The following is a 20,930-nucleotide window of genomic DNA, read 5'->3' as shown; positions in this document are numbered from 1 at the left end:
TTCATCAATATTTTGCACTGCATTTAAATGCTTGTTACTGCAAAATTATTTCAATGGAAAAATGTGTATATTAGCTAAAACAAAAGTAATGTTTAGAAGTTTGAATGAGAAAATAAAGATTCCCATTTCTCATGTTTTAGTATGCAACACCAAATATGCCAGTTTTTAAGAACAATTAACTGTATAAATGTGACAAAGAAGAAAGCATTTGAAGGTAAACACACCAACCACAATTGCAGGCATTAGAGCTAAGGACAGAGCAAATACACAGTACTGGAAAATACTTCTGTAATTTCTGTGAAGTCCAATATCACCCACAGGACTATAAACTGCCGCATAACACTTTTTTCCTCTAACTCTATTTTAAATAAAACTGGTACATTTCCAGTCTTCCTAGGAATAGCAAAGTAACCCTCTGTGTTCTATATCTTGGCAAGGTCAAACATGGACCCCACATGCAATCAGACACAACTGTACTAGCCAGATGACTTAAGTAAATGAGGCAGAGAAACGATAAAACACATTCCGTTAAGGAGAAACAGAGGCCATTTAAACACAAGCTCTGAAAGAAAGCATTTCCTTATCAAGCACAAATAAAAACGATATGCTATAATTCATCTTCAGAATTAGGAATAAACAAAAGTTAAAAGCCAACAATTATCATTTATTGCAAGTTTAGATGCCAAATACTGCATATTTAGCAGGCAACAAATTCTCATTAATCCTTATAATAATTTATGAGATTTTTATTCCCATTTTATAGATGGGAAACTACAGCTCAAAGTTAAGAAATCTGGCCAATGTGGGGAACAAATGAGCGGCAGAACTGGAGCGGGCTGATGCTGCACCCTGCTGGCCTCCACTGCCCTAGGAAGTCCACAGGTTTGAAATCCAGACCAGCAGAGCTGCTGTTGCGATGGTAAATAAACTAAACTCCATTATTGTGTCCTCCTTATTTCAGAATCCCGGCAATAAAGCATTTACAATGTTAGAAATATAGTGTACCATCCATGCCAAATTTTGTGGCTAGGTTAATGACTAACATTACATAACACACAAAGAGCAGTCACATACCTAATTTTGACAAACTCAGGGTACAAGAAAATGCCAACTTGTTAGCAATTCAACACAAGCTTTGAAAGATTTAACTTACATTAAAAATACATTTATTATCGATATTCTCCTATCATCTAAGAACATCTTGATCCTGCTTACAATCAGCAAGCATATTCTCGTGTGGAACACTTCTCCAGCAGGAATACTCACAGCTACAAGTTACTGCCTTTGGGAAGAGGGGACCTGTCTGCTCAGTAAAGGACCAGGACTTATGATCGGAAAGAACTACTCATTCCCATTTTGTTGTTGCTTTGTTGTTGGGTTTTCAAGACACGGTTTCTCTGTTGCTTTGGAGCCTGTCCTGGAACCAACAGCACTTTTTTTTTTTTTTTTGGTAATCATTCCCATTTTAGTAGACATACATTCAGTTCTAAGACCACTAGCAAACTTAATTACCAATATTTTCACTGCCTCTCACTCGAAATAAAAAGAGCAGTCAAGGTAGGCTTTGCAAGCTGAATTACAAAGACTGAACTAATAATTCTTTTAGTCTATCAGAAAAAACTCAAAAATAACAACCAAAGTTTAACCTTGTTTAAGTAAAAGGAAATACCTTTGTTTTTAAAATAACAAGTTTGAAAGATTTATTTTTCTGAGCAAAGATTTTAATACAAAATCAACCAATTTGGGTTTTTTTTTTTTTTAAAGCTCCATACTGGAATTTTTGGGTATTAAAATTCATCATTTTACTACTAAAATTGTTTTCCAATAAAATGATTGCTCTAGTAACATCCCCAAAGACAGGAAGAAATCAAAAGGGCTTTCAAACAAAGATCAAGACATCTAAAAAGGAAAAAAAAATTGACACACACACACACACACACACAAAAAAAAAAAAAAAACCTCTGCCGTTTCAACACTAACGCTCTACAATGGAAAAGTCTGTTGTTCATGAATAGTAGCTTACATTGTTTTTCTTCCTCTGATGTTCAACAGCATTCTTCAAAGAATCTAACTCATTGCGAAGATCAGTTAATTCTTTTTCATTTTCTGAAATTCTAAATCAGAATGTGAATATATTTTAGATATACAACATCTAAAATAAACAATAACACAACTTACATATTAAACAATAAAACCATTCAGATACCTACATTTCAATATTTATAATACAAAAGAAAAACAGGTAATACTGTGAAAAATGTGATAGATCAGTTACTGATCTAAGTAAAATAAAGAACCAATCCTATGAATTCTTAATTTCAAAACTGATTTTTGGGGCTAGAGATGTAGCTCCCGAAGCAGCAAAGGGCTTGCACCAAGCACGCATAAGGCCCTGGGTTCAATCCCACATATGACCCACATGTGTGACTGTGCAGCACCTGCAATACCAGCAATTGGGTAGCAGAGCCAGGAAGACCAGAAGCTCAAGGTTACCCGCACTGAACTGCACCTGTCTGAGCTGTAGAAATGTCTTAATGGGGGCTGGGAGTGAGTTTGAGACAAAGGAGTCTTTAAAAGAATTTTACTTTAAGCAATGAAATCAGTTATGACTAATTAGCTCATTAAACCAACAACATTATATTAAAGTAACCCGGTATCTACTGCTATTTTTACCCAATCTTAGGATTCATGGTTTTGATTTTGCTTGTTGTTCTCCTGGTCCTGCCTTAGTTATTTCCCAGAAATGCAGAAACAAAGACAAAATTTCAGAATTTACTTGTGTTATACTGCAGCAGAATATCTAATTACAAACAACTTTCTGACGACTAAAGTGTTGACTAACAACCAACTTGGTCCTGGAGCTTAAAAGCTGTTTGTTATACTTTGGACATGAAGTTACTTCCTCAAAAAGACTCAAGTGATGGGAGTTTGGCCCCACGTGGTGGTGCTATTTTGAAAGGGTCTGTTAGACCCATATGGGAAAAGATTATCACTAGCAGTGGCCACTGAAAAGTTTACCTTGTTCCCAGTCCAGATCCTCTGAGATGGGGTTCTTAACATCCTCTTCTCCCATTATAGTCCAGCATCAGTAGAGCTAAGGATGATGGACTATCAAGTATCTTGGTCGCAGTAACAAGTCTGACTAATAAAGTAATACTATTGGTTTTGGTTTAGGGGTGGGTTTTTTTGGGGGGGAAAGGGAGGAAGAGCTAAGACAAAATCTGACTATGTTGCCAAGGTCGGTCCAACACTCACTGCTCAAGTAATCCACCTGCCTCATCATGCCAATAGCTGGGATTACGGTGTGCACCACTGTGTCAGTAATTAAAATAGGGGCTAGAGTGATAGATAGGTCAGTGGTTAAGAGCACTTGCTGCTCTTGCTGAGGACACAGCTTCAGTTCCCAGCACCCACATCAGGCCACTCACAACCACTCTGAGGTTTCAGGGAATCCAACATCCTCTTCTGACCTCCATGAAACACAGACAGACAAGCAGCCAAACACACATACATATAAACAAGAATAAACCCACGTGTACACAAAACAGAGTAACAGCATGAAACTGGACTTGCTATGGTTCCTGAAGCCCAAAATACTATCAGCTCATTAGAGAAAATGTCTGCAGTTGAACTCAAAGCTCAGTTAAACAACTAACAACTAGCCTACTAAATGGGCAACTTTGCAAATAAGTCAAGATGGGAAAACATTTAGACTATTATCATTTATTGATATACTTAAAATGGTTCGTATTTTCAAACAAACTGTAAGCAGAAATGACTTTCAATTATTAGCCTCTTAGATAAATCAAAGAGCAATAAGAGTGTTCCAGTATTTTAAAAACAATAAACAAATAAACAAGCCTCTTTCAAGAGAACTGCAACCACTCCAACAAACCCAAAGTCTGCACCATGGGTCCAGAGTGGGCCAAGGAAGAGCAGGCAGAAGAGCTAAGGGCTGTGCTGACCTGAGGCAATCCTGCGGAGTGCAGCTCCGCCCCATCTGAGTTCTCTGAACGTCTACAGAGGACAAGAGTAAGAAAGCAAGCACAAACACCTCCCTCCACAAAACTGGAAGGGAGACATACCTCAAAAGGCGCTTTAGATAGAAAGGCATAACTGCCCACAAGCCAGAAGTCCAGAGCATTTAGACAATCATGAAATTACATTACATTCCTTGTCTAAAGGTAATTCAACATTGTATAACACACCAAACTTTGAATAAATGCATTACTTACACGGTTTGTAATTCTTCCTGAGAGGAAAAAGATGCCTATTAAAAGAATTAAATATTAGTTCAAAATAAAGCTTTCTAGAACATAACAAAATTAAATATTCTATTATGCCAGCATCCCTATCAAGAGGTTTTAATAAAAGCATATACAAACTTATAAGGTGTACTGAGTGGTAAGTTTCATTATCATTCCATAAAGGGTTTACTTTGTATAGCACCAAGGTACTTTTCATATTGGCTCCTAAAACTAAATAAAATCAACAACAAAAATTTAAAAAGCTGATTTTTCTCCCATCCAGTGAAAAAGTGACTTTATTATAACATGCGAAGGAAACACAGTATGCTGACTAGTCTTCTCAAACTCCGCCCAGTTTGTCAACAGGGACTCGGACTGTCTCTGATCTATCCATGCATGTTCAGAGAACAATGGGTGGCACACATGAGGAAGGGCTTAGGACTTTCTCAGTGGTGGTGCACGTGCCTGGCATGCACAAGGCCCAAAATGCCAAAAAAAAAAAAAAGGTGCATATCATATATATCTTCTTAAAATACCTTATGTTTATTCTTACCAAACAGTATTATATATTAAAGAGCATATTAATGCTAGCCCATTACTTATAACATCTATCTTATATATCTATCAGTTTCTTTCCAATTATTGATGTTTTGTTTAAGGAGAAAAGATAGACGTGCACTTAGATTTCAACACACCTGGGCCTAGACATTAGCTGACTTCCTAAGAAAAGCATTCTGTAAGACTGGAGCATATGCAGGCACATTAGCATGTCTATATATAACAAGAGTTGGAACACTGATCAGAGCATACACATGAGTGTAATAAAGCTGGAACACTGACCAGAGTACACATGCACACGTGTGTATATTATAATGGAACTGGAACACTCATCAATGCATATACATACATACATGTTTATATAAGAGCTGTAACATTAATTAGCACACACACGTATATTTATATACATACATAAAGATAGATATAAATATAATAGAGCTGGCCAGGGCACACACATACGTATTATTTTATATGTGTGTGTGTGTGTATGTGTGTGTGTGTATATATGTGTATATATATGTATATATATATACATGTGTATATATACACACACATATATATTAGAGCTATAACTGGTCAGAGCACACACATACATGTTTAATATATGTGTATGTGTGTGTGTGTGTATGTATATATATATATATATATATTAGAACTATAACTGGTCAGGGCACACACATACATGCATATTATTATATATAAAATAGAGCTGTAACTGATCAGGGCACAGACATACATGTGCATGTATATATATTATATTGTGTGTGTGTCCTGACCAGTTATAGCTCATATATATAACTGATCAGGGCACACACATATGTGTATATTATTATATATAAATATAATAGAGCTGGTCAGGGCACACACATACATGTTTATTATTATATATATAAAATAGAGCTGTAATTGGTCAGGGTACACACATATGTGTATATTATAATAGAGCTGTAACACTAATTAGAACACACATATATACATATATACGTATATAACAGTTGGACCACTGATCAAAGCATATATGCACACATATATATTATAATAGAGTTAAAACAATGATCACACATGCACATACACATATACAGCAGAGCTAGAACACTAATCAGAGCACACACACACGCACATATGTATATAATAGAGCTGGAACACTGATCAGAGCATACACACATATAATTGAGCTGGAATACTGACCAGAGCATACATATACATGTGTACATTATTATGGAGTTGGAACACTGATCAGAGCACACAAGTACATACATGAATATAATAGAACTTGAACACTGATCAGAACACACACGCACACATATGTATATAATAGAACTAGAACACTATTCAAAGCACACTCCCACACGCGTGCACATACAGTAGACTTGGAACACTGATCAGAGAACACACGTGTATGTATGTAATCAAGTTGGAACACTGATAGTAACATTACTTTTACTCTCCGTGAACATGTAAAAACAAGAGTAACTGGAAACAGCTACCATATAGGAAAAGGTGAGACTTGGAATAATCCCTACCTGTTGGTGGTTCTGTTGAGTAAGCTGTTCAACTTGGGATTTAAATAATTTATTTTCATCTTGTACTTCCTATAAACAAAAATTAAACATGAATACCTAAACAGATTTTTATTTTTCTATAAGGTTTTAAAATGTCATACAGTCTAGGAAAACTCCAAAACAGTAACAATTTAAAAAAGATGGAAAAGTCCAAATTAAAAAGCACTACTAGCCAGGCAGTGTTGGCGCACTCCTTTAATCTCAGCACTCGGGCGGCAGAGGCAGGAGGATCTCTGTGAGTTTGAGGCCAGCCTGGTTTATAAGAGCTAGTTCCAGGACAGCTAGGGCTGTAAGAGAAACCCTGTCTCGAAAAACCAAAAAAGCACCACTAAATTAAAATACAGTAACTTTATTTAGTTCTAGTCTTGGAAGGGATATGTTTCAGTAGAATAAACTGACCCAACACCTTTAAGACTCTAGTATAGGGTGGCATGCATCTGCCAGGGCAAGGTTCTCAAGCACCACACTGCAGCATCCATCGTTGCAGGCTCTTCTGTCATCTAGTAATATAAACAGACTCCAGACAGGGGCAGCGACAACCTGAGATGCCTGCTGCTACCGTTATAAAATCCCGTGTGGAACACTGCAGTGCTGACAGATAGTTTACTGCACAGTTAGCTTCCCTTCCTAAGGTTAGAACGCTATTCTCACCACTCAGTGTGGTAAACTACATGATAAAATTCTACTTATTAAAAGGAAACACAAAAGTGTTCAAAATCACAAAATGAGAGTGCTTTCTTCCTGTGACTTCAAACAGGAACTGCTTATATTTCAATGTATAAACACTCAATTTTAGAAGAGAGGACGGGAGTCAAAGATAGTCAAACCTCACAGAATAACAAAACATTCATTTTCAATTTTTAATATGATACAAAAAGATCTTAAAGTTAGGTTCTTTTTTTAAGTCATCCCAGAAGAACAATTGTGGAACAAAATTAAAAGATCAATTAACATACACATGACTTAAACATACTAAGAAATCTCAACTTCTCTCAATCTAAAGCCATTTAAAATGATCCTTCTTTTTAGGTATGACATCATGTCTACACCAATGCTGGACATGAAGGGGAAACAGTCCTGTTGGCAAGAGTGTAGCTTAAGTAAGAACACATTCAAGGAGCATTTCAGCATGGCCTAACAAAACTGAACATACTTAGTGAGAGAGGGCTTGTGACAGAACAACGGCTCCACCTAGAGCACAAACATGGACCAGGCTGCTCCAAGGTACTGCACGCTGCTACAGACTCACTGCCCCTTCAGGCTAATGTCCGTGGCTACTTTGAGTATTAAGTACACAGAAAGTGCAAACTGAGTTTCTCTTTAAACTACTAATCGCTCTGAAAACAAAGTAAACTTGTTTAAACCATTAACACAGAATGTTACTTCTAGGAAAGTATAAGACAAATAGTATTCAAAATATGTTTGCAACAATAGCTAATGAAGTGTACTTGTAACTAGAGAACAACCCTAAATACCCAGGTATCTTCATCAGCTGTGATTGCTTATACAGTACATAATGAACAAACTCACTAAAGGTAAAGGGCAGCTGGGCATGCTGACTCACATGCCTTTAATTCCAATACTCCTGCTCAGAGGTAAGAGGAGGACCACAAGTTAGAGGCTAGCCAGGGTTACATAGCAAGTTCAAGGCCAGGCTGAGACACTGTCTCAAAAAAAACTTTAAAAATCAAAAACTAGTGATGTAGATAAGTATAGATGGAGCATTTGTCTTGCATGTACAAGGCCTTAGATTCCCTGGATTTGGTCAATATGAAACAAAACAAACTGTTAAAAAAAAAAAATCAAGAAAGGCATTTCTATGAAAAGTCTTAACACTAGAACTTAAACTGAGCACGTTCTCAAAAGACAGAACCAGCCCACAACCTGAACAATCAAAGAACTCATCTACTAATTAATTTTAAGTACTCACACTTACCTGTAACAGCTTTGATTTGTTGTAAAGATCACTCTCTGTATCTTTTAATATAGCTTCTATTCTCTTAATTTCATATTCCTTTTCTTTCAACCTAGAATTTTTACAAGGACCTTATTTAGTACTGTACAAAGAAAAACCAGACTATGCTATCGTCCCTGAGAAAAAGACAGCACAATCAATGTCTACCAGCCATTTCTCTATTCTATCTACTTAGGATTTGTTTTAAAAGACAGTACTTCCAAGAGCTTTATATTTCCTCGTCCAAAACAATCTAAAACAACATACTTTATTCTAATACTTCTTAAGTAAATATGGCATTGCACAAGAGAAAAAACTAAAATGCTAAATACAAAACAGCATTTCAGCTACTTACTGTAAAAAAATGTCTTAGCCACAATTCATTAACCCTAGAAGTTAGAAAACAATCCTTGTACTAAAGATATATACATACTGTTTAATTTGATACTTCTACTTCTTTCAACTTTGTAGTTTATTTCTAAAGACAGAGTGAAGGGTAGGTAGGTATACAGACACCACGGCACACACCAAAAGCCAGGAAATAACTGACAGGAAGTCAATTATCTCCCACCGGGTGTGGGGCATGATGCCCTGGGTGACTATGTACCATAGTACCAAGAAGTCAGTTTCTCTCTCAACCAGAGTTTTAGCCTTGGGAGCAAGCACCTTTACCCAGTGAGCCTTCCCTCACATACGTAAGGCTTCAATTTAGCCCAAGCCAATTCCAACTGCCCTTTCCATTCTAAACAACAGAGTTCTCAAAACACCTAACACCACTAAAGGATGTGTCTACTTTCTCAGGGCTAGAACCTATCTTTATCCTTTTCAGTATCCTCCGTGTCTAAAGACATATGTCTTTAGACTCATCAAGTACTTTTATCCTTCATTAATTTAGAAAGTATCAAGAAATTATAGGTATTTACAAAAAAATGACACAAAGGCATACATAAACAGTAAAATTTTTAAAAATGCAAAGAAAGCCAGACATATGGGTACATGAGTGCATTCAAGAGGCTGAGGTAGCTCGAGGCCAGCCTGGTCTACAAGAGCTAGTTCCAGGACAGGCTCCAAAAAGCTACGGAGAAACCCTGTCTCGAAAATCAAAAAAAAAAAAAAAAAAAAAAAGAGGCTGAGGTAAGAAGACTACAAGTACGTTCAAGGCCAGCCTGCAGCCTGGGCTACAGAGGACACCTTGTTTCCTGAATGAAAAAGAAAGAAGGAAAAAGGTGGAGGAAGAGAAGAGGGGAGGGGAGGAATAAAAACAAAGTAAGAAAAGGGAAAAAAAGGAATGGATGGTGGAAAAGGCAGGGCGAGTCTTAGATGCATTCCCCTAAGTGAAGTCAATCTAAGAAGGTCGTGTGTACTGTATGGCTCCAACCAGGTCCCTCCCTCCGGAGACGGTAATCTACAGAGGAAGGCAGTCCGTGCATGCCAGGTTTCAAGGGAGATACTGGTTGGAGAGTGAATGGGGAGGGGAGAAGGTGGGAGGGATGAAAAGGTTAACAAGAGGGATCCTTGAAGGAGAGGAAAACTTGACCTGCATGACACAGTGATGATGCATTTTTCTTAAACTTTTGCTGAGAGCTAATGGAAAACACAGTGTTCCGCTGCTAACAACCATAGCTTTTTGTTCAGCGGTGGTAAGGGGTATACTGCATCAATGTTGACATGTTAGTAACAGGAGGAAACGGGAGTGGTAATATGGAAACTAGACTTCTCAATCTTTTCTGGAGATCTAAAAGGGTTTCTCCCCAAATAAAGTCTATTATTTACCAAAGGAAAGGTCAAGAACCACTGTACACACCTATAGGTCCCAGAACTTAGGAGGCAGAGACAGGGAGATCGTCTAAGCCCCAGGCCACTCAATGCTACACAGTGGGACCCTGTCTTAAAAAGGTAATAACAGGGCAGGTCAAGAAAAATTAAGGATAAAAATAATCCTAAAACTATATACTTTAGTGATTATAAGAGGCCATAAATGTATCTCTAAGCTCCTACTAGCAGATGAGAGAGAAATATCCTGATAGCTACTCAGTCTATAAATACATACACAATCATGATGCCCAGAAAGCCAGTCCCTTGTATTCAAAAACACAACCTGCAATCTTCATAATCTTAAAGACACTGTTCAAAGAAGGCTCTTCTTAAACAAATGTCAATCAATGCTGACAAAAGTAATCCTCCTCTGGCCAATGAGATGGCCCATCAAACAAGTGGAGGCGCTTGACAACAAGCCTGACACCCTCAATTCGATTCACATAACATGGCTGAGGGAGAAAATTGATTCCTGTAAGTTGTCCCTGCAGCCTACACACATGCGCCATGGCTCACAAAACCACACGTACACATACAATGAATGTTTAAAGTGATTCTCCAAAAACATGGGACCTAGTTTTAATTCTTTAGTTTGTGGTGTAGTTTAAGAAAAACAACTGTGAGCTGGGCGGTGGTAGTGCACACCTATAATCTCAGCACTCGTGAGGGAGAGGCAGGCGGATCTCTGTGCCTTTGAAGCCAGCCTGGTCTGCAAGAGCTAGTTCCAGGACAGGCTCCAAAGCTAGACAGGGACACCTTGTCTCAAAACAAAAACAAAAACAAAACAAAAACAAAAACGGAAGGAAGGAAGGAAGGAAGGAAGGAAGAAAGGAAGGAAGGAAACATGGAAAAATTTATTGGGTGTGGTGGTGATCTACTGAGTAAGTCTGAAGCCAGCCTGGGCAACAAAGTGAGACTCTGTCTCAAAAAATAATGACTTTTGCAGGATAAAAACAATGCTATAATACTATTCTGGTATGAACACCTAAGAAGGCAGATCTCTATGATCTAAGTGGTGGTGATATTTTTATTATTCAGCATGGAACTAGCTTGACAAGATCCATGCTTCCTAAAAGCAAGTACAATTATGATATGGCCACGATCAGTTATGGCTAGGATTATTTACTGATTAAATGGAAATCAACTGATTTCCTCTTTATAATAATTGAACAATTTGCTTGTGGAAAAAGTCTATATTTACAGAAAGAATACTGGAGAAAATGGGCAAGTCTTTAGGTATTCTTAAACATTTAAAGGGTCTCTGCTAGCCGGGCGATGGTGGCGCACGCCTTTAATCCCAGCACTCGGGAGGCAGAGGTAGGCGGATCTCTGTGAGTTCGAGACCAGCCTGGTCTATAGAGCTAGTTCCAGGACAGGCTCCAAAGCCACAAAGAAACCCTATCTCGAAAAAAAAAAAAAAAAAAAAAAAAAAAAAAAAAAAATAAAGGGTCTCTGCTTTACTACTCAGCAAGCAGGAATTTCTCTTATCTGTCTCTAGACTATAATTAATACTTGACCATGAAATCAATGACCATGAAATCAGAGACCCATAAAAATTAATTTTAAGCACATTATGGCACACCTCATCAAAATACTAGCTAAAAGCATACTTACATATTTTCAAGTTCTTCAAACCGTGGTGTTGAACACACCTAAGAAACAGATTTACCTTTTAATGTTAGCATCAAAACAAATCATCATCAAAACAAATGCATGCCGACATTATACCCAACTATAAAATAAAAATATAATCATGCTAAATTTAAGATTAGGTTGTTTATTTATCCCTTTCTGTAGATTTTTGAAACAGAGCTCACTATGTAGCCCAGGCTGGCTCAAGGCCACAGTGACTCTTTTACTTCAGCCTTCCAGGGTTTGGGATCAAGGTGTGAGCCAACAAGCCTAGGAGGAATGAGTTTTCCTGATCACACTTATCTTTTAAAAAGTATTTTTTTAAACCATGTGGTGGCAGTGCAGGCCTTTAATCCCAGCACTTGGAAGGCAGAGTCAAGAGGATCTCTGAGTTGGAAGCCAGCCTGGTCTACAGAGTGAGTTCCGGGATCCTGGATTAGTGTACCAAATAAGCAGCACAGTTAAGCATAAGCCTGAAGTCTATCTGACAAAGAAAGGAGAAAGAAATGCTTACACTATTAGCTTGACAAATCAGGCAGTTAAACTTGGCTTGACAGTAATAAAAGTTAACAAGAGCAATAACACACAAACTGAGAAGATCTCCCCTCTTACTCTCTAGAGTGTTACATGGGATGCACACTGCTTCCGTAGCACTCTTGTTTCTACTGTACCTCTGACAAAGCAGGCAGCGCCACCTCCTGAACATGAGCCTTTAAAGATTCGTTTTCTTCTTGAAGATCCTTAAAAAGAATAGATATGAATTGATACTCAACTATCAGAGAAAGGGTTGCTCTCACTGCTGTTTGCAGCTTCTCACCTGTATACATTTTCCTCTATCTGTCAGGTCTCTGTCTTTGTCTTCTAACGCAGCCTTCATAGTGTTCACCTCTTCTTCCTTGCCTCTTAATCTGGCAAGTTATTAAGAGGGACAAGTAAAAATTTTACATGATCTTAAATACCCAGGTGTTTTTGTAGTCCACATCTACTGTACTATTGTAGAAATAAATATTTCTACAAACCATTTTAATATAAAGGAATACAAGATTTGAGATATAAAATTAAAAAGGGTAAGATAAGCAAAGTCAAGCTATCACTGAACATTGAATGGAGGAATTAATGGAGCTCTACTCTTACCACACCATCCCATCTAGGCAGTATCAAGAAATTCACACAGCTTAGCAAATCGGCTCAGGTGTCAATTCCATGGCCAGTTTTACATGGTAATTAAAATATGCAAGAAGCAACATCTCCATTTAAGGTATACTACGATTATAACTCCAAAGAATAGGGATTTTCATACCACCACCTCCTTCCCACAAAAAACTAGTAGCTGTTAAAATATGATGAGAACCAAAGACTTACAAAAAACAAAAACAAAAATCCTAAGGACTTTTGAAAAAACTCAGTATTTTCCAGAACAATGAAATCAAATTATAAAAAAGCTACAATTTTCATTAAATTTAACTTATAGAAAAGAGATATTTATAGGGAAATGAGATAAATGTTACTTACAAGTTCTGAAGCTCCTGAACTTGAGAGGTGACAGATAACTAAAACACAAAGGACAGAAAAAGCAATTCAAAATTCTTTCTCTAAACTAATCAAGCTTTATGTTGTAAATCTTTAAAATGTGTTATACTTCAAAATATAAATTCCAAGCTAAATTGTCCATGCCAAAATTAGATGAGTTTACATTTCACCTCTTCTAGTTCCAGTGACAGTTAAACTAACAAAGTAAATAATAATAGGGCAGGGTCAAAGTAACAGTGATTATTATAAATAGCACACCTGCATAAAGAGGTTAAAGAGGTATCACCACAGTTAAGAACATGAGTCTTCCCATCTCCACACACTTCCATGCACTATCAGAGTTTTCCAGCCTGGTCCTCAGGAATGTTTGCTCTACAGTGCTCTGTGTTTTCCTTAATTTCTTACTTATTTATGTATGTTATTTGTTTATGATTGAAATGTGCATGCATCCACAAATGTGCAAGAGGCAGAGGTCAACATGGTTAATCTACACTCATCTACTGTTCTTCACGTTATGTTCTGAAACAGTCTCTTTACTGAACCTGATGCTTGGATCTGGTTAACCTGACTGGCCAGGGAGGTCCTAAGATCTTCCTGTTTCTATCCTCCAGCTGTCTACTGCCATGCTCAGCTTCTACAGAAAAGCGGGAGATCTGAATTCTAATCCTGTGCTGGTACAATGAGCACTTTACCCTCCCCAGCCCTGGGCTTCCTTTCTAGAAAGTCACTGGCAATCTAACACTGTATCCCATTCACTCATGGCCTTGATTCAGATGTCAGCTCCTCAGAAGGAGCCTCTCATGAAGGTTCAGTCACAAAACACTATCTCCAATCCTAGCATGGGGCTTTGACAGGCTGTCGCATTAATCCAATGGATGAACAAATCATCTCTTCCACACAATCTCATCATTTTAATGAAGACTTATCAGATTAAATTTAATAAAACCCATCTACCAAGTAAAGTCTACTTCTAGAATCTCCAAGGAAACTCATTTTTTTTTTTTTTGCTACATTCAGAGGATGAATACACATTCTATAACAACACATTCTGGTCCATGCAGTTTGTTTTACCAGTGTTCTGTATTTTGCATTTTTTAAATGGATTAAAATGAAACACTAATACAGAGAACTTGTTCTAGAAGAGGGCCTTGGTAAAAGGTTTTAAAAAGGAATAAAAATAAATATACTTGTAGTAAGCTATTAAAGGGCTTTTCTGAATAGCAAGAAGAACCAAATTTAAAGTAGCTCATATATAACATAGGCACTACTGAGTCTGTCATGCTGTGGCTCTGGGATTTTTACCTGGTGAGCCTTTTCAAGCTGGGCATTTCCTATTTCTTCTTTTAGAACCTCTATTTCCTGTTTCAAAGCCTTGACAATGATAAAACAGACAAGATTGGACAATGGAAAACACACTGAAGTTGACAACATATAAACACATGGAATCAAATGGTATTAACTAGAGTTGAACAGAAAGCCCAGACACTGTTCTCTCTCCTAATACCTGAACAGTTTTCTCCTTATTAGCAACTTTGAGAAGTTCAACTTCTAGAAGCTCTTCCACAGACTTGATCTGTCCATCTTTCTCATGGATCCTTAAACAAACAAATCAAATATTAACTTGACTAGAAACTGCTGAGACCCACCAACTAAGCATAAAAACAGCACCATGGCATGAGAACTCTCCAAGCCAACTCCATCATTGAAAGTGAAACAGTACCCAACTTCACAGACAAGCAGAGAAAATACTTAACACTTCTTTCAGGAAGAATGTAATCAATAGCTACTAGAAATCTGTGCATACAAGAAGATGGTGGTGTGCTTCAAAATACACAGGACACCCACCATGTGTGCCATTAAAATCCCAACACCAGGGAGGATCAAGCTCCATCCAAGGACATGGGCTTATAGGACTTTGAGCTTACTACACAATATGACATCAAAGCTGGTAGGTACCTTACAAGGGGAACGCATGCTCGAAACTGTATCTGTGTGCAACATAAGCTCATCTGTAATAGCTTCTGCTAAACACGGAAAATTAACAATTGATGTCACATAAAAAAAGAATCAATTATGAAAATGGATTTTAAAAAGATGAAATCTTTCAATTTGGATAGCACTGCTAATCTCCCTTAGTTCACTGATAGAAATTCTAGAATGCAGGTTCAACCGAGTCAGGAGTGGTGTATGCACTCTCTCAGCCCTCAGGAAGGTGACAGAAAAGCAGTAGGAGTTAAGACACCAGGCCCCAGTGGAAGGGAAAACCCCGGCCAGACTGAACTAGAAAGGCAGAGGGGGTGAAAAATAGGGGGAAGTTGGGGAGTAATGTATGTCACTTATAGAAGATAGGTAGGTAGGTAGGCAGAGAGATAGATATGGATGGATGGATGGATAGATAGATATAATAATGTATGTCAACTATTACAAATAAATAAAATTCCATTTAATAGCACTAAGAAAATAAGTTAAAAAAAATTTATAACAATGTTATCACTTACACTCTCCTAAGCTCTTCAACTAGAGACACAAAAGAAACCTAGAAATAGAAAGATGCATAATTTAGTAACTTTTAAAATTATGAATGAGTCAGAGAAATATACATAATCCTTAAATTTGTTATTATACAAATTCAAATCAAAAAGGAAAAAGAAAGCCCAGAAATTCTAGATTTTCTTAACATCATAATGGTAAAAGTGAGGAACATTGTGAAAATAAGCAGATTTGAGCATGGCCCAGAAGAATAATCATTAGATAAATGCTTAATTACTTAGTCATTCTAACCAGGTGAAAAAATTACACCTAAGAAATTGTCTCAATTCTTGTAGTCTTTTTGCCGTCATTAGACTTGATTTATATATGTAGTCAAAACCCTTTGTTGTTGTATTAAAAAAAAAAAAAGAAAAGAAAAGAAAATGGCCAGCAAGATGGCTCAGAGGGTAAATGCTTGTCACCCAAGCCTGATGATGTACATGAATGTGGATGGAGAGAGCACTTCCTAAGTTGTCCTGTGACCTCCACAAGCGATCCCTGGTACATTTGAACCTTCATATATCCTACAAACAGCAACACCAACAATAATAATAATTTTTTTGGGGGGGGGGGATTTTTTCAAGACAGGGTTTCTCTGTAGCTTTGGTTCCTGTCCTGGAACTAGCTCTTGTAGACCAGGCTGGCCTCGAACTCCCAGAGATCCGCCTGCCTCTGCCTCCCGAGTGCTGGAATTAAAGGCGTGTGCCACCACCGCCTGGCAATAATTTTTTTTTAAATAAAAAAAAAGTTGGGCTGGAGGGATGGCTCAAAAGTTGAAAGCACTGGCTACTCTTTCAGAGAACCCAAGTTCAGTATCTAGCACCCACGTAGCTGCTCACAACCATCTCAAACTCCAGACCCAGGACATCTGATGCCCTCTACTGACCTCTAAGAGGCACTGCCTGCACGTGATGCATGGACACATATACAAGCAAAACACTCATATACATAAAATATAAGTAAATTTAACTAGTTAAAGAAAAAAATGAAATCCTATTTGGAGTAGTTCATAGAGTGCCTACCTAGCATGCAGACAGTTTTCAATAAACAGCAGCTTCTATTACCACTCAAGTCACTAATGATTCATTGATTAAAAGTTTAATTGAAAAATTCAGCCTTGGAAAAGAAACAACTGGGTGTTGCAATTCAAGCACCAGCTGTGCCTACTATAAGGAGAAATGTATAAGATCAACAATATGCATTACACAATATGAATTACCTGATCACTCTGCTTGGCCTTTAATTCTTGAACTTCTTTCGTCAGGGTTGAGTTTTCTGTTCTTATGGCCTGTTTTAAAACCATAAGCACAACATACTTTTTTATTCTTAAAACACTCGTTAGTTCAAACTAAGCTAGTCTATTCTTCCTCTTCTACCCTTTTCCCTATAACCTGATAGTTAGTCAACCATTCTGAAATTCAGTTATCACCACATACATTTCCACTGAAGTGCCGACACCCTCAAAGACCCAGAGTGCTATTTCTCAGCTAAGCCACAGCAGTTATAAATTCAATTACATCTTTTAATCTACTTTCCCAAAGGTCCGTGTTAATTTAGTAAGGGGCAGTGAGCACAGAGCAGTTGTACCTGACTTGCTCACCCCACAGCCAGTCGCAGACTTAGGATGTCTGCTGGTTATAATCTGAACACGGGTGCCAGAGGAACACACACACTACAAACTGTAGTGACAGCATCTATCTAACTGAGGTGGTGAATACTACAATCATCTACCCATTTTCAGTTTCTAAAGAACTACCATTTAAATTATATGAAATTTTTCCTGAACTTGTAACATACAGCACACAATCAGAGAAACCCTCCATACTGACAAAATGACACAAGGAAAACAAGCTGGAAAATGCTTTACATTAAGCTCCTCCTCTTTCGTGGCCACCTGAATGAGTCCAGTTTCAAGTAATTCTTCTACCGTCTTTAACTTTTCATCTTTTTCTTGAATGCTGAAATTATAAATTTAAAATATATGTATGAACTACTTGATCAAGGTAAATATCATTCCTAAGTATTTTACATAGATCAGCCCCTCTGTCCCTCATTCATTATGAACTTTTCATTCTAGAAAGATTTCTGAGGATCTCAATCATGGTGTTAAGGTGGACTCCTCACCAATAATTAAAACATGCTCAGGTAATATATGGATGACAACTGCCTGAACAAGTCAATCCATATCACATGACACCCACAAACATACCATACAGTAACCCTGACTAAACCACAGTCCAGAACACCCTTTTCTACCACAAAACACAAATAGAACTTTAAGAACCTAGATTATTACAGCTAACTATTCTGTCACCACAAATTTGGTAGGAATGAGTCACTAAAGTAATGAAAAGTTAAACTCTTACCATTTTTCCATTTGTTCCATAATATCTTTATTAGGCTAAAAACAAAAACAACAAAAAGGCTTAATTCTACCAAGTTTGCATAAGATAAAATTAGTTTACAATTCACAATCCCAGAGAACCTAGACAACAAAGAGGATCCTGAAAGAGACATACATAGATCTAATCTACATGGGAAGTAGAAAAGACAAGATCTCTTGAGTAAACTGGGAGCATGGGGACCATGAGAGAGGGTAGACTGGAAAGGAAAAGGGAGAGGAAGAGAGGGGAGCAGAGAAAAATATATAGCTCAATAAAAATAATTTTAAAAAAGATCAATTTAGAAAAAGACTGTGGAAATACTTCAGGATTCTAAGTAATTCCAAAATTTAGTCCTTCTTTGAGGACTAAATTTAACAATTACAAATTTTTTAATCAAAGGAGCAGAAAAAAACATCTAGGTCCAGGAAACAAAAGGAGGGACATGGCATCAGCAACTTAAGGGTAATTTTCAGTCACTAAGTGACAATGGAAAGATTTCCTCAAATATAAAAAAATTTAGGCATTTAAAGGCTAAAGTCACAAGGGACCGTTTCTTTTTTTGTTGTTGTTGTTTTTAGGGTTTTGTTTGTTTGTTTGTTTGTTTGGTTGGTTGGTTTGGTTTGGTTTTTTTGAGACAGGGTTTCTCTGTAGTTTTCTGGCCTGTCCTGGAACTAGCTCTTGTAGACCAGGCTGGCCTCGAACTCCCAGAGACCCGCCTGCCTCTGCCTCCCGAGTGCTGGGATTAAAGGCGAGCGCCACCACCATCAGGCGTGGCCTTTCCTTTTTTCAACTGTTTTACCCAACCAACACTGAAGTCTAACACAAATTCAATTGCATAAATCTTGTTTATAATCAGTGGGTTTTGAACAAGTAGATAGATATAATAAAAGTTACCAGACCACAACAGAGACTATATTAAAAAGTGCGTGTGCACTGCAGAAGCAGTACACAATACATCTCCTTATAAAGCATGGAAAACATGACATTAAAACTGGTCATACGCACTTGACCTTTCAGTCCTAGAACCTAGCATGTGCTCACCTACAAATGTCTGGGGTTACTAATATACGTATGGAAGCAAAGCTTTCTCCCTCCGCATTCTTACTCAGGCAATTTAGTATCTGGCCAAACAGGTCTGGAGTTTTCTATCCATACCTCATTAAACAATCTCCTAATTCTGTTCATTTCCGATTTTTTAAGTCTATCTCATTATACTCATTTTCAAAAATAAAACTAATGTTCCACTGCAAAATCTGAGGCCTAAGATTCCACCTCTTCTATATTTTTACATCATTCCCTTCTCTTTGGTGCCTAAATGCAGGTCCTCATCTTTACTCATCCTGAACACAACAATGCCCTAAATTCTGTCTGTACTTCATAAAAATTGTTTCGTTAGCTGCAAAGGAAAAGTTTCCCAATGAGGAAAAATTGTTCCATTATGAAAAAAAGGAGAGAAGAAATTCCCAGTATGATAGTGTAGAAACAACTCTGACAGGTTACTTTTTAAAAACTTAAAACTCTCATGGAAAGTCTTTAATCCGCATTTGTATCAATGAACCCCACCTTACAAAACAGACAACACTATAAAGCCCAGCTTACCTGTGCCTTAACTATTTAGTTGTCCTAGGCTCTCACTGGATCCTACTGCTTCTCTGACTCCTACCTTCAGACACCTCACTTCCATCACTGTGAGTTCTCTCACACGTAGAGTAAATGTTTGTCCATCCTTGCAATGATCTTCATGGTTACATCGGGTTCACAAGCCTTACACAATGAACAAAGCTTTTCCTAATTAGGCCCTAGCAAGTCTTTCTCTAGCCCCACCCCTATTCTCTGCACTCACACAGCATCTCTGCATGTTCCTGCTGTACACCAGCATGCAGTTGGGAGTTTTCTCCCAGCCACGGCCCCTCAATGTTCAGCAAACTCCTGGCTAAGCTGTCCCATGTTACCTTTCCACTCTTCAAATGAAATCTTACTGTAAACCTAGATACAGCTCAATAATCTAACTCACCATGCTTTTCTTCTATACACGGCTATCTGCACATTAAGTCATAGCCTCAAGCCAAGAATCAAGTTCCAAGCACCTTCAGAGCCTCAGCATAGACATAAATATCTAGGGTACACTCAACAAACACTCAAGGAACTCAACTTCCCTAATAAAATCTAATTGTAATTAGTTAAGTACACTGGTTCTTTGGTTCAAATACTGACCAACATTTTTATTTTACTACATTCTTTATCATCCTAATCCAGTCCTATTGCTCCAGCACGATAAACCTAAACCTTCAATAATTCAGTATGATCATGAATAGGTGTCAGGCAAAGAAAAGCAATTTCCCATGATTTTTACTTAGTAACCCTGATCACAACTCTTAAAAACCTTCTGGAGCAAAAATAAAGGCATGCTGCTGCTCGGCTATCACATCTGCAAGCACGCCCAGTCACCCCTAGGCATTAGCTAGTGAGCCGCAAACCTGCACACATTCAGCCTCCCTCTCCTCAGTGTCTGAGCACACTCCCATACCTGGGGCTCTGGCCTTTGCCTTCCTACACCTGAAGAAACAACAACATGGCGATGTTACCGGCTTCTCCTTCAATAAGTTCAACCTCTTCCTCCAGAATAAAACCATCGGCAAGAGAGAGGGAAATCTTACATCACAAACTCGTTCTCTCTTAACTGTCATTTGGAATTCTAACTGCTGGACAGGAAGCGGGA

At 37.8% G+C, this 20,930-nt stretch overlaps 1 protein-coding gene across 8 annotated transcripts in view; it reads right to left on the bottom strand.

The window, feature by feature from the left end:
- The window catches only part of Ktn1 (kinectin 1), a 92,190-nt gene that overhangs the window by 24,124 nt on the left and 47,136 nt on the right, over positions 1 to 20,930 (bottom strand). For 5 of the 8 annotated variants that reach the window (XM_041634185.1, XM_041634183.1, XM_041634184.1 and 2 more), the window contains 14 exons: positions 18,194 to 18,228; positions 17,695 to 17,785; positions 17,047 to 17,115; positions 15,797 to 15,834; positions 14,803 to 14,893; positions 14,601 to 14,669; positions 13,281 to 13,318; positions 12,586 to 12,676; positions 12,440 to 12,508; positions 11,751 to 11,788; positions 8,304 to 8,394; positions 6,329 to 6,397; positions 4,236 to 4,270; positions 2,024 to 2,114 (listed from right to left, as the gene is read on the bottom strand). In XM_041634185.1, coding sequence (XP_041490119.1) covers positions 2,024 to 2,114; positions 4,236 to 4,270; positions 6,329 to 6,397; positions 8,304 to 8,394; positions 11,751 to 11,788; positions 12,440 to 12,508; positions 12,586 to 12,676; positions 13,281 to 13,318; positions 14,601 to 14,669; positions 14,803 to 14,893; positions 15,797 to 15,834; positions 17,047 to 17,115; positions 17,695 to 17,785; positions 18,194 to 18,228 — 915 coding nt within the window. The remainder of the gene's footprint in view (positions 1 to 2,023; positions 2,115 to 4,235; positions 4,271 to 6,328; positions 6,398 to 8,303; positions 8,395 to 11,750; positions 11,789 to 12,439; positions 12,509 to 12,585; positions 12,677 to 13,280; positions 13,319 to 14,600; positions 14,670 to 14,802; positions 14,894 to 15,796; positions 15,835 to 17,046; positions 17,116 to 17,694; positions 17,786 to 18,193; positions 18,229 to 20,930) is intronic. The other 3 variants (XM_041634182.1, XM_041634188.1, XM_041634190.1) reach the window with 1 other exon arrangement.

This window comes from Microtus oregoni, unplaced genomic scaffold, assembly GCF_018167655.1.
Source record: "Microtus oregoni isolate MIOR12 unplaced genomic scaffold, Mior012 000045F_ref0000178, whole genome shotgun sequence".
Classification (NCBI taxonomy): Eukaryota; Metazoa; Chordata; class Mammalia; order Rodentia; family Cricetidae; genus Microtus; species Microtus oregoni.
Note: the sequence above shows the minus strand (reverse complement) of the source record. Positions and strands in the feature narration are given on the sequence as shown.